At 47.5% G+C, this 13,879-nt stretch overlaps 1 protein-coding gene across 6 annotated transcripts in view; it reads right to left on the minus strand.

Moving 5' to 3' along the window:
* UBR4 (ubiquitin protein ligase E3 component n-recognin 4) overlaps positions 1-13,879 on the minus strand; it is a 133,463-nt gene that overhangs the window by 38,897 nt on the left and 80,687 nt on the right. For all 6 annotated transcript variants that reach the window (XM_070404214.1, XM_070404211.1, XM_070404213.1 and 3 more), the window contains 6 exons: positions 13,396-13,638; positions 12,214-12,382; positions 11,557-11,701; positions 10,415-10,500; positions 9,631-9,718; positions 9,174-9,367 (listed from right to left, as the gene is read on the minus strand). In XM_070404214.1, coding sequence (XP_070260315.1) covers positions 9,174-9,367; positions 9,631-9,718; positions 10,415-10,500; positions 11,557-11,701; positions 12,214-12,382; positions 13,396-13,638 — 925 coding nt within the window. The remainder of the gene's footprint in view (positions 1-9,173; positions 9,368-9,630; positions 9,719-10,414; positions 10,501-11,556; positions 11,702-12,213; positions 12,383-13,395; positions 13,639-13,879) is intronic.

Genomic DNA, 13,879 nt, shown 5'->3' on the forward strand with positions numbered 1-13,879 from the left:
GTCCCAGGTTCGATTCCGGTCAAGGGCATGTACCGTGGTTGCAGGCACATCCCCAGTAGGGGGTGTGCAGGAGGCAGCTGATTGATGTTTCTCTCTCATCGATGTTTCTAACTCTCTATCCCTCTCCCTTCCTCTTTGTAAAAAATCAATAAAATATATTTTTTTTAAAAAAGATATCTGTCTCGGTAAAAGTCAACAATGTAACCTGCTAGTACCTTCTTTAGCCCATATATGACTTGCCCCGATTCAAACATTGGCATCCATGAGCTAGAAAGACCCAACATCAGCAGATACAGAGGGGAGGCACCATGCAGAAATGGAAGGACAGTGTACTAGAAAAACTTCTGTAGAAATATTGCCTGCTCTGTGAGCAAGAGAATAGCATCTAAATCCAAAAAATGACAACTGCTTCCCAATGTAGACGGTTTTATATAAAAATGAAAATGCTCGGGCGATGGCGCGGTGAACTCGACCGCTGGACTCTGCAAGGGCAGGCAGGACGGCGTCGCCGCCACCTGGACGCTTTAGTCCAGGGGCTGAGGCAGCTCCCGTCGGCCCTGGTTTCTCCGCACCCCTCTCCGCGACCTCGGTTGGGCATGTTTTCCAGGGCCCAGATGATGTCTACCGGAGAAAAGCCTCAGAAAGACAGTATCAGAGAAGGCTGGAAGAAGCATCAGAGACTAAACTTCAGCAGTCAATAAAGTGAATATGGGAGAGACCAAGATGGCGGCGTAGGTAAACACCGGAGACTGCTGCCGCAAACAACCATTTCAAAAATACAACTAAAAGACTGAACGGACATCACCCAGAACCACAGGAAGGCTGGCTGAAGAGAGACTCTACAACTAGAAGGAAAGAGAACAGCAAATCGAGGCTCAGAGGCGGCGCAGTGTGGAAAATACAAAGGTACCGAGGTGCGCGCGAAAGCGGGCTGGTGGCTGAGGGCGCGGTTATCGTTTTCTGCCGGGAGTGAGTCTCAGACTCTGGGCTCCAGATCCTGTGCTAGGGTGAGGGACTGCGCCATGGAAGGGTTACAGAATGTGCTGGGAGGGGGGACTGACATATGAAGGATTGTGTTGCCAGGATATGAGGATTGTGTATGTGCTGGGAGGAGGGACTGACGTATGGAGGGGAGTTGCAGGGTTAGGAACCATGGAAGAAAAATTGCTAGATTGTCTTAGACTAGTCAGGTGTGACTCTGTTTACCCCCCCTTTGTGCTTATGAACTTTCTGTGAGCTTCTAAGGTAACACTGTTTTGTTATAAAAATCATAATGCACACTTGCTCTTTGCCACATGCCGCGAGGCTTCCCAGAGGGGGAAGGTACGGGCTGTGGTCAGCTGGCCAGCTTAATAAACGGCTTTCAAATTTAAATTCTGAGTCGGTGGTCTATCTCGTTGAGCCAACCCATAACATTTGGAGGCCCGCAGCGAGATACCCGGCAGGGAGGAGAGGGACCCCTTACTTAGGGCTGGAGGCTCTCCCCCGGCAGGGGTGAGAGGGACCCCCTATTTAAGGCAGGAGGCTCTCCCCCAGCAGGGGTGAGAGGGACCCCTTGTTTAGGGCAGGAGGCTCTCCCCCGGAAGGGAGGAGAGGGACCCCCTATTCAAGGCAGGAGGCTCTCCCCCAGTTGTCGCCGGGCACTCAGCGAGATACCCCACACCTGTGGAGAATGACTACCAAGGAGGCCTCCAGTCCACCCAAAACTTTCAATTCAGAAACCAAGCCACCTGGACTCTCGAGAGAGGTAAGGGACCGGTCGTTAAACAGGAATTGGGACGTCCCACGGAAGGACCTATATGGAGGGCTGGACGCAGCGGTACTCCTGGTCCTGACCCGCGGCCACGACGGTGGCTGGGGTCCCTGGTTCGTGCGGCTGTAGGCTGCACTGGGTTTGTCTGTCTGGTATTTGTTTGTCTTGGTATTTGTTGTCAAGAAGTTGTCTGCTTCTGTGTACACCCTGCTGCAATGTGTTTTGAAAATTTTCAGGACTCCAAGGAGCAAGCTGCAGGTTCCGGGCAACCTTAGGTTGCATTTGGCTGATTTATTTTGTCTTTGTTATTTGTTGTCTTTGTCTTTGTCAAATGGGATAGGGTCAGTCATCTTTGTCGACCCCCTATCAGTCAGGCCCACTCCGGGTGAGTGGAAGGGGAGCTTGATCACCTCCCGGGAAGCTATAGAGCTCCCTCAGGAATCAGGAAATGGTTAGGAATTGGGTGGATTGTTTAAACTCTGAGTGAATGTCTGGTGAAAGTGTGTGAGTGTGGAGGGAGGGGGCCTGCCCTCTCCTCTCCTTTATGTGGCTCCACGACTTCGGTTACGGAGTCCGAGTGGGCCCCAACCTGCGGTTCCGCGATTCGTCATATGGCATAACGGTGACTCACCCCCATGTGGAGGTGACCAGGCCCGGGGTTTATACGGGTGCACCTTAGCTACGACGAATCTAAGCTCCCAAGGGACGCGGCCAGGCGGGCACCTGCGTGAGGATCTGTGAAAACAGGTCACCCCTTCCCTTGTCTGTCTCTCGCCACCGGTCATCATGGGGTCGGGGCAAAGTTTGTTTGTGTGGGACTGGCCAAATTACTACAGAGAAGGGAGACTGGATACAGCTCCAGCCTGGGCTGGTCTATTAAGAAAGTGTAAATCATTACTGGTCTGTGTAAAGTAAGAGCTACTTTGATTTATTCTGCTTTCTGTTGATACGCTTGGCTGAACGTTTGGGCTGGCCCCTTGGCAGTCTGCAAATAGTCTCTCGGCAGCTGCGAGAATTATTTTTCTCAGAGTCTTTTGTTCACTGTTAAGGAGAATCAGCCCACTTAGTTAATAAAGATTTCTGTCTATCAGCTGCTCTTACCTAGGTTGTAATTTACTGTATTAAACTGAAGTTCTAGGGTAAATTTAAAGGTTATAATATTAATGCTTTTGATTTACAGCGATTCTGTGAATGGGAGTGGCCCACTTTCCAGGAAGGGTGGCCGGATGCAGGGTCTTTTGATCTGACCACTGCCTACCGGGTCCATTACGTCATAACGGCCGCCCGGGGCATCCTAATCAAATTCCTTATATTCAAGTTTAGGTTGACATATTGTCCAAGAAACCCCGGTAAATGAGGGCTTGCCTCCCGAGGAAAAGTTGGGACAGAGACAGACAATTCTTTTGGCCGGGCCCCAGAAGGGAAAAGCTCCCCCGGTCCTTCAGGGAGAGAGGGGGAGAACCTCCAGGACCTTGCGACATCTGCCAGTCCTGCAGTTCCTACGGCAGGCCGGCCCTCTAGATCTGGGGCTAGACAGGCAGCCCTCTGGGGAAGCAAGGCAGACCAAGGCGCTATTCCCAGCTCCAGACCAGATTGGGGAGTAAATGAACAAAGAAGGGAGGCTGGATGCCTGAGCTGCCTGCAGTGGCCCTAAAAAAGAAAAAAAAAGAAGAAGCAGCAGCAGTAGCAGCGAGAAAGTACTTGGGCTTTTGGCTTGCAGGCTACAGCAGTTAAGCCGTAAGCCAGTGACTGGTACTAGCCTTCCTACAGCCCCAGGAATAGAGCAGCAAGCCTGAGATCTATGAAAGCTGCAGATAGAGTTAGTAAAAGTTCCCTGCTTGCAAATGTACTGAAAGGGTTTAGTACCTGTTGCTGCTGGAAGAGGAGGGGCTGATATCCCCTTCCAGTACATTCCCTTCAAAGAGGCCTGGTCACTGTTCTGCCATAAAGGGGACTGGTGGGAAGACAAGGAAAGCAGGGCCCTGTAACTAATAAACAGAGAAGGGCACTCTCCCTAGACCTGGGAGCCATCGGGACTTTGAAATTCTCCAAGAGAGGAGAAGTCTGACTCAGAGACTGGCCGAAAAATCGTTGGGTTAGGAGGACCGGAGGCTGCACATTGAACTTATAGACTGCAATTTGCTAGGCAGAGGTCCAAGCCCAGTTGTATAGGGATTAAGCTACCTATGTACAGCAAAACAACTTTCTCCTGTGCCAGAATACATTTTAAGGAAATTGGACAAGCTGTATTTGTGGCTAGAAAGAACTGGCCTATGTGTAAACTGTCCTGGAAAAAGGCTATGTGGAATGAACCCAAAAAGTAAAAGGTGTCTAGCTGCCAAGAGGGCAGTTGCCCAGGTGGGCAAAGAAGAATACCCATTAAATTTTGGTCTCTATTGAGAGACAGTTGACAGTTAGCAACCTGTATACTGTCTTACAGGCCTGTGTGACCATGCCCATGTCAGGGGTGGCACAAAACCTCAACTGTAGGAAACTGGGGAAGGCCTGTCTAGAACAGAGGGGTTAATAAAGTGGTGAATACTAGCCCTCTGTTACAGGAATTACAGACCCTGTGAGGTCCTATGACATATAAGACCCTGTAGGGAAATAAAGCTCCTTTAGTCCATTCTGAAAGAACAAATAAAAGACAGATTAAAGGCTCTGTTTCCCTCCAGGCAACCCAACTGGAACCCCAATAGTGAGAGGGGAAAGGAGGCTCTCGATCGGTATCGCCAGACTCTATTAGGGGGCATCCGAGCTGCTGCTTGGAGACCCACAAACCTCTCTAAGGTGACAGAGACAGTCCAGGGGCCTAACCCTGATGCCCCGGAAAGTCAGAGGGCTGTCAATGTTGCATTTGTTTCCCAGTCGGCCCCAAATATTAGGAAAAAATGACAAAAGTTAAAAGGCTTTGAGGGGAAATCAATCTCTAAGTTGGTTGAGGTGGCCCAGAAGGTTTTTGACAATCAGGAGGACCCGACAGCAGGTTTAAACACCCGGATGGCCAAGGTCCTCCTGTCCCTGAGCGAGGAGGAAGGCCCAAGGGGCCGGAGAGACAACAAGGGCAAAGAAAAGCCTCGCGGAAGAAAAGGAGTCCAACCTAGGCTTGGGAAAAATCAATGTGCATTTTGCAGAAAGGAAGGACATTGGAAAAGGGAGTGCCCTGAACATGCTGGTGGAGGAGGTGGATTGGGGTTGTTGGGGCTCAGCTGGCCCCCAGGAGCCCAGAATGACCCTGACAGTGGGGGGCCAAAAGGTGGACTTCCTTGTGGAACTCCTAGCACTCACTCAGGCCCTCTGGTAGAGAAAGAGAAAAAGAGTAAACATTTCAGCTTCCTGAAAACAGCTGCCTTGAACCCTGCCACACTCCTCCCTGACGAGAAGGCAGAGGCCCCTTTGCCTGACTGCGAGGAGACACTGACTACCCTCACTTCCCTCCGTGAGGACCTCGTGGACCAGCCCTGCAGGATCCGGATGAGACCCTCTACACGGACTACCGGAGCAGCTTCATAGAGGAAGGTACCCGGTAGCGGGGGGCACATGAGGAGGAGCCAGGAGAGATCTAAGAAGCCCTGGTAAGCGCCCCGGCACTGGCCCTGCCAGTCCTACCCAGGGACTACAGGGATATATCTCCTCACACTGCCCTTACAGGAGGACACGGGAGCCACCTTAAAGAAGTCTCCTGACCTCAGGAGGAAAGGAAAAAGCTCCTGAGATACTTAACCACCTGGCAGCCATATAGGGGCCAGGGAATTGACTAAAAGACCAGTAGGGCCCCTAGAAGTTCTCGTAGCCCTGCCAGCACGGAGGCTCCCAGAGAAGCCTACTCATCTGCCAGAGGAGCAGAGGCTAGCTGAGAAACTAAGGGCCCGGGAAGGAGAGGCTGAATGGCTAATTCTGCCAAATGGGAGGCCTATAATGCCAGAAGCCCTGGGGCAGACCATCACTTCCCAGACCCACCAGAGCACCCACCTCAGGGGAATGAAGCTATCAGAACTACTGGGAAGAGAATTTTACATCCCAGGGCTCCAGAAAATATCTCAAGAGTTGGCTAGAAGGTGCCAAGTGTGTGCCCGAATGAATCAAGGGCCCCCTGTTGTGGCCGCTCCGGGACAGCGAATCCGAGGTCAGAAACCCGGAGAACACTGGGAAGTGAACTTCACCGAGATACCAGGAGGACAAGGAGGGTGTAAATACTTGCTGGTTTTCATTGATACCTTCTCTGGGTGGCCTGAGGCATACCCAACCAAGGCAGAGACAGCACAGGTAGTAGTTAGAAAACTCCTCACTGAAATTGTCCCCCGGTTTAGCCTGCCACTATGCATGGGGTCCGACGATGGCCTGGCGTTTATCGCCAATGTTACAATCCATAGTTAAGCCCCTAAGAGTTACTTGAAAATTGCATTGTGTTTATAGACCACAGAGTTCTGGACAGGTAGAGAGAATAAATTGGATCTTAAAGAAAACATTAACTAAGTTAAAATTAGAGACTGGCGAAAACTGGGTAAGTCTCCTTCCTTTTGCCCTCCTCAGAGCTAGGTGCACCCCGTATATAAAAGGACTCACCCCTTTTGAAATTATGTTTGGTAGGCCGCCACCTCTTCTTCCCTGCCTAAGGGAGGAAGAAATTGCCCAGCCGTCTACCCAAAGTTTGCTTAAGTCCTTACAGGCTTTGCAGAGCAGCGCCACGTCAGCACAACGGGTGGTGAGAGCCCTACCGGAGGAGGACGCACTGAGAACCAGTCCAACGCAGCCTGCCTTCTCTCCGGGTGACCTCGTCTGGGTGAAACGGCACGACCCTGGCAGCCTAGAACCTAGATGGAATGGACCCTACCAGGTGGTGCTGAGCGCTCCAACTGCCATCAAAGTCACAGGAAAGAGGCACTGGAAATTGTAACCCCGTCCTCCTCATGCCTCTCACCTGGTGAACTGACCAATGGGAAGGAGAAAGACATAGAAACTAAGACTCTATGTCAGTGGCCGAGACCCTGGCCAATTCTTCACCATCAAATGCCAGACTCTTCCCCGGCGGCTTGACCCCTACATTGCCAAATGCCTCCTCAATTTCATAACGTAGAGGAGGGCGCTGAATCAAAGATTTGATTCGGGCATAAGACCAGTAGGGAATGTGCTAGGGTGAGGGACTGCGCCATGGAAGGGTTACAGAATGTGCTGGGAGGGGGGACTGACATATGAAGGATTGTGTTGCCAGGATATGAGGATTGTGTATGTGCTGGGAGGAGGGACTGACGTATGGAGGGGAGTTGCAGGGTTAGGAACCATGGAAGAAAAATTGCTAGATTGTCTTAGACTAGTCAGGTGTGACTCTGTTTACCCCCCCTTTGTGCTTATGAACTTTCTGTGAGCTTCTAAGGTAACACTGTTTTGTTATAAAAATCATAATGCACACTTGCTCTTTGCCACATGCCGCGAGGCTTCCCAGAGGGGGAAGGTACGGGCTGTGGTCAGCTGGCCAGCTTAATAAACGGCTTTCAAATTTAAATTCTGAGTCGGTGGTCTATCTCGTTGAGCCAACCCATAACAATCCGGGCGAGTCTCTAGGGACCCAGACTCAAACGGGAGAAGCGGGATTATCCGGCATCAGTTGGGACCTGAGGGCAGCTTTCTCTCCGAGGTTTGCAGCGGCTGCCGGGGTTCTGAGAAGCAGAGCCTCTGGGAACGGGACTGAGCGTGGCCATAACTGCTCCCTCCGCCCGCCCTGTTGATCCCGCCCCGCCCAAAACCTGCGCACAGCCATTTGCCGATTGCCTCAGGCAAAGGCTGGATTAGCACCTCCCCAGAAGGCAGACGTTTTCCACACAGCCGATTTCCACAGCCAGCCGGCCTGGTGGTCAAACCCCTCTAGTGTTAACTACAACAATTAAGGCTTGGCTAGAACAAGACTGCGCACATAGACCACAAGGGGGTGCACCAAGAAAGCATAAAAGATGCGGAGACAAAGAAACATGACAGAAATGGAGGATATGGAGCTAAGAATCGCAATTTTGAGGGCTTGCCATAAATTTGTGCAGAGCCTCACGAAAACTAATGAGACCCTCGATGCTACGATAAAGAAATTAGAAAGTAAGCATACACGGACTGAAATAAAGAATATTATACCCAATAGCAGACCAGAGGAGTACAATAATCAAACCAAAGATTCGACAAAAAACACCCAATTGGAAAAGCAAAATGAAAAAAGAATCCGAAAGTGTGAAGATAGTGTAAGGAGCCTCTGGGACAGCTTTAAGCGGTCTAATATCAGAGTCATTGGAGTGCCAGAAGATGAGAGACAGCAAGATATTGAAAACCTATTTCAAGAAATAATGGCAGAAAACTTCCCCCACCTGGTGAAAGAAATGGACTTACAGGTCCAAGAAGCGCAGAGAACCCCAAACAAAAGGAATCCAAAGAGGACCACACCAAGACACATCATCATTAAAATGCCAAGAGCAAAAGACAAAGAGAAAATCTTAAAAGCAGCAAGAGAAAGAGGCTCAATTACCTACAAGGGAATACCCATACGACTGTCAGCTGATTTCTCAACAGAAACTTTGCAGGCCAGAAGGGAATGGCAAGAAATATTCAAAGTGCTGAATACCAAGAACCTACAACCAAGATTACTTTATCCAGCAAAGCTATCATTCAGAATTGAAGGTCAGATAAAGAGCTTCACAGATAAGGAAAAGCTAAAGGAGTTCATCACCGCCAAACCAGTATTATATGAAATGCTGAAAGGTATCCTTTAAGAAGAGGAAGAAGAAGAAAAAGGTAAAGATACAAATTATGAACAACAAACATGCATCTATCAACAAATGAATCTAAGAATCAAGTGAATAAATAACCTGATGTACAGAATGAACTGGTGATTATAATAGAATCAGGGACATAGAAAGGGAATAGACTGACTATTCTTGGGGGAAAAAGGGGTGTGGGAGATGCGGGAAGTGACTGGACAAAAATCATGAACCTATGGATGAACACAGTGGGTGGGGAGTGAGGGTGGAGGGTGGGGTGGGAGCTGGAAGGAGGGGAGTTATGGGGGGGAAAAAGAGGAACAAATGTAATAATCTGAACAATAAAGATTTAATTTAAAAAAAAAAAAAAAAAAAATGAAAATGCTCTAGTTAACCTGGCTATGAGAAACCTGGCGTGCCCCTCACTAAGCTTCCCCTCCCTAGGCAAGCTGTTGATGAACTTCCATTGACCCCGACGGCCCCCTGGACATGATTTTAAAATAATCTTTGTTGACATCCTTAGGAACTGGCATTTCACTTTTGTCCCCCAGTCATGACTGAAGTGGATAAGAGGATAACTGGACCTTTAGGGATGCGCTACTTTACCGGATCCCAGCAATCAAAGCCAACAACAGGTGGGAAGCCTTACCAGCCCCCCACCCCCAAGTCCAAAGAGCCCGTACTTGTTTTTCAGCTCCACAATGGCCTGCACAGTTCGGTTGTTGTAATAGAGGTTGATAGTTCGCACCATCTTGGTCCGCTTCAAGTCTCCAATTTTCACCGTCACTTTGCTGATGGTGTGGCTGCCAATGAGCTTCACAACCTGCTGGGTGGTGGTGTACCGGGTGTCCACTTTAATGGAAGACAGCTTGATATACTAAACACAAGAGGACACACAAAACACTGTATTAGTTCAAGGCTAACGGCTCATCCTGTCTTCTTCAAAATTCATCACTGTAACCCACTCTTCATCCATGGATGAAATTTCTATTTAAGGTAACAAGTGTAGCAGGTAAGGATTCATACCCCTGGCGACCAAGCATTAGGAGAACACCTATGCAGTAACAACCAATCTCTGGAAGGAAGAAACCCACTGGCCCTGTGAGCCTCAGGACGATCCACGTTGAAGATGTCACTTACACAAAACGGCACTTCTGGATTATTACACACCAGGCAGGGATCACTCTCCAGGTAATAGCCATCAAACTCCACTAAGCCAGACAAGGTGCTAAAGAAGAAACCAGTCTCAGCATATATAGAAATTTTCATCTTAGAAAGCACTGAGCTTCATAAAGAAGCCATGAAAAAGGCCATGGCTCAATATTCCCCAAGGCAATCCCCACCCTAGTAAGAACATAAAGACATGTGAGAAATGCCAACAGGGTTGAGAAGCTATAGGAAGGAAATTTCAAATAGAAGTTTCCTGTTTCTGAGCTGTCCCGAGGTCAGGGGGAATCCTAAAAAGTTTACGGTTTGACTCAGAGTCACAATTAAAAATAGTAAACATCATTGAATTATGTATTTAAAATAGGTGAATTCTGTCCTATGGAAACTATACCTCAATAAAGTTAGAAGGGAAAAAAAGAACAGTCACTATTAAACCCTGGAAACAATAAACTGTCAGTTTAACCAATGTTCTCTTTCAAAAATTTTTTTTAATGCAGCCATTTTCTGTAAACTTGTCTTATTTTATTTATACTTAGACTCTGGAAACTAGAGATCTTTTTTTTTTTTAATTACTGCTTACCAAACCCAAATTCAGCAATTATATTTTGAGTAACTTCTATGTGCAAGGCCCCAGCTATGAGGGAGGGATTCAAAGACCAACTAGACAGGGGCATATTGATTCGCATGTTAGAGCCAATCAACGTTGAGAGAGCCATTTGGCTGATCTTCAATAGGGAGAAAGCAGAACAAAGCTCACTTGTAAATGTTGGAGTTGGGATGGTTGGTAAGAATATGGTTTTGAGTCCGCAGAATCTCCACAGCCTTCTGTGAATATTCCTTCAACTGAAACAGAAGTCAATAAAGGACCATAGTTAAAGCCCAAGGGAAGTCTTACTGGAAAAGACTTCTGTCTTCTGCTTTCTAGATAATACCGCCCCAGAAGTACCAGACTTCTCAGCCTCCATCAGAATCATACAAAGCTGGGCCTAATTCCTAATCGTTTAAAGGATTCTATCTTCTTTAGAAGCTCCCACAATCTTATGATAGTCCATCTTTTTAGACCAAGTTTGATTCTCAAGGAGAAGCCATGAAAAGGTTATATAATTGCCCTAACCAGTTTGGCTCAGTAGATAGAGCGTCGGCCTGCAGACTGAAGGGTCCCAGGTTCGACTCCGGTCAAGGGCATGTACCTTGGTTGCGGGCACATCCCCACTGGGGGGTGTGCAGGAGGCAGCTGATTGATGTTTCTCATCAATGTTTCTAACTCTCTATCCCTCTCCCTTTCTCTCTGTAAAAATTCAATAAAAAAAATTTTTTTTTTTAAGAAAAAGGTTATATAATTACAGAAACACTCTGGGGAATGTAATCAGAGCTGTTAGAAATCCAGAGAAGCACAGTCTTTCCCAAGCAATTTTAATGAGTTGCATTTTCTTCCCGCTTGATCTACTTCTACTGGCTAAACCAATTTCAGATTGTACTTATGTGCTAGTGTATATTATCTACATAGTATACACACTGGGAGTACACATATATTTTTACAAGAGGTTTTGTATATTCACCCCTTTGGGTGTTGGTCATAATGTTCTTAACTCAAGAGAAAAAAGGTTAGCCCAGCTGGTGTGGCTCAGCAGTTGAACGTCGACCTATGAACCAGGAGGTCACAGTTCGATTCCTGGTCAGTTCGACACATGCCCAGGTTGCAGGCTCGGTCCCCAGTAAGGGGAGTGCAGGAGGCAGCCAATCAATGATTCTCTCTCATCACTGATGTTTCTATCTTTCTCACCCTCTCCCTTCCTTTCTGAAATCAATGAAAATATATATATATATGTCTTTTAAAGAGAGGGGGGAAAAAAGGTTAAAATGACAAGTTAGCCCTTTTGAGCATAAATCAACTGTTACCTTTTTCTCTGTTTGTGGAGTTTTCAAGGAGAAATATCCTAGTAGATCCACAAACTGGGCAGCCTTTCGACCATAGGCTGGGAGTTCTGGCCATATGGACCACATCAGATCTAGCAGGAGCTCCTGTTGAGATTTGCTAGAGTTTCTGTAGATAAATGGCAGTTCATATTACCAAGCAGCAGAAAGCCCTGAGGTTCTTTATCAACAAGGCCCAGGTACTATTTTTCTAGGTGTAGCTATTGCCCCATAACTATGAGTTAAGTTTGAATGGTTTTGTTGCTCTTTTGACAATCCATCCTAACAGATGTAGGACAGTCCTTTCCTGTCTTCGGGAGGCGGTCTATTCCCATCATCCAACATTACTCAATGGCAGTCACCAAGCTTTGTTAGCCTAACGAGTCAAGCCTGATCATTTTACAAATTTCTAGAAGCATAGCCTTCTTAGTGGGAAACAGATAATCTCTTGCTTAAAATATCAGTTTAATACTAAAAATCAGATAACTCAATGAAGAAATCTGTAATAGTTCAGAGGATGCTCAGGCTGGTATAAATATTGACACTGTGACCGTGAGCGTGTAACATAAAACCAAGCCAGGACTACACCGTCCACTCTGGTCCCAGATCCATGAAGACTGTTAAAACCTCCCTGGACCCTACCTGTAGATATGCAGTGTCAGGCAGTGGGCCTGCCAGCGCACCGAGGAAGAATTGGACTCTAACAGGAAGCAACGCAGAAATTGGACCAAGGTTTCCTTATCTGCAAATTTGTTCAGTTGGTTCACCAGAGCTGTGCACAGCTGGTCCTCCTGGCTGCCTGAGCTCTCACCTGCAAGATCAAGGCAAGAAGAATAGGGGGAAGTGGTCTAGAGTATCACAGCCAGCACTAGCATATACAGAGGGAGGGGAGGCTGTCCACGTCTAAATGTTGGAGCTAAATGGTTATAATTTGAAAACAACTTTCAGTTGCTTCCTGGGAGACAAAAGGTCAACCTCAAAAGAGACATATAATAATGCAGCCCCCAAAAGCAGAAAGTGCCTATAATTCACCTGGCACTGAACAAACATAGTTACACTGGAGGAGAAATAACCTTTCGAAAGCTTGCTACCAAAAACAGTCAATATTACTACACACCTACTTGAACAGAGAGATCTGAAATTTAATTGAGAGGATGTGAACACATTCCTTGCTTTCCACCCCTGATCACCTGTCTCAGGCCACCAAGGACCATGAAAAGCAGTTAAGCAGAAAGGCACTTGCATTTCTGATGCTGAGAAGTCAGGTAAAACAGGTTACATTTATAGAGCATTCAACAGTTTACAGGGCACATTTCATTTCACACTGACAAACTTGCCACAGAACAATTGTTATTATTTCACAGAAAAAGGAACTTGGCCTAGTAAAAATGTTGTCTACTTTGACCTTTCCTATCACAGTCACTTAGGATGAGAAGGCACACTGTTTAAGGTGTCACCTTCAATGTAACTGAAAATGAGACCAAAAGTAGAGCCCAGAGGTCATTGGGTTTTAGGTCCCCTTTAAGTCAGGATGAAAGACACTTCAGAAGAGAATAAACCTTGTGCTCCAGGAGAGACTAGGCCAGCCGTGGGCAAACTACGGCCCGAGGGCCGGATCCGGCCCATCTGAAATGAATAAAACTAAAAAAAAAAAAAAAAAAAAAAAAAAAAAGACCGTACCCTTTTATGTAATGATGTTTACTTTGAATTTATATTAGTTCACACAAACACTCCATCCATGCTTTTGTCCCGGCCCTCCGGTCCAGTTTAAGAACCCATTGTTTGCCCACCCCTGGACTAGACTATATCACCCTGGTCTCTTACCCTCTTTCTCCTTTTCCTTTTCTTCTTTCTTGCTCTTCTTAGTGGAGGACTTGGACTGTGTTGTGGCTTGTCCAGAGCTGGAGGCCACAGGGGCTGAGGAGGAGGAACTGGAGGACGCTGTTGAGGCCGCCAGCGCGGCGAGCACTCTGCTGCCGCACAGAGCACAGGAGAGCAGCTGCAGCAGCACTGGACACACCCCCTCATCCACCAGGAAGCTGACTTGGAGGAGGAAGTACAGGACGGCTGCAGGCAGAGGAGAGGGGCTCAGCTCCAAGATGATGACAACTCAACTTACATGCAAGGACTAGAGCAACTTCTCTATATGGTCAGGACTGCCCTATTCCCACCAGCTCCTTCTCTAAGTTCTCTCTGCTGAGTGCTGCCAAGAAGAATTTACATCCTGAGGAAATACTGACAAGTATCGTAACACTATGTAGAGAATGGCTCCCAGCCCCACTTCTTTAAATAAGATGATTCTGTAGAC

This window comes from Myotis yumanensis, unplaced genomic scaffold (assembly GCF_028538775.1).
Source record: "Myotis yumanensis isolate MYYU_CA2020_CCGP unplaced genomic scaffold, mMyoYum1.0.hap1 SCAF_2, whole genome shotgun sequence".
Taxonomy (NCBI): Eukaryota; Metazoa; Chordata; class Mammalia; order Chiroptera; family Vespertilionidae; genus Myotis; species Myotis yumanensis.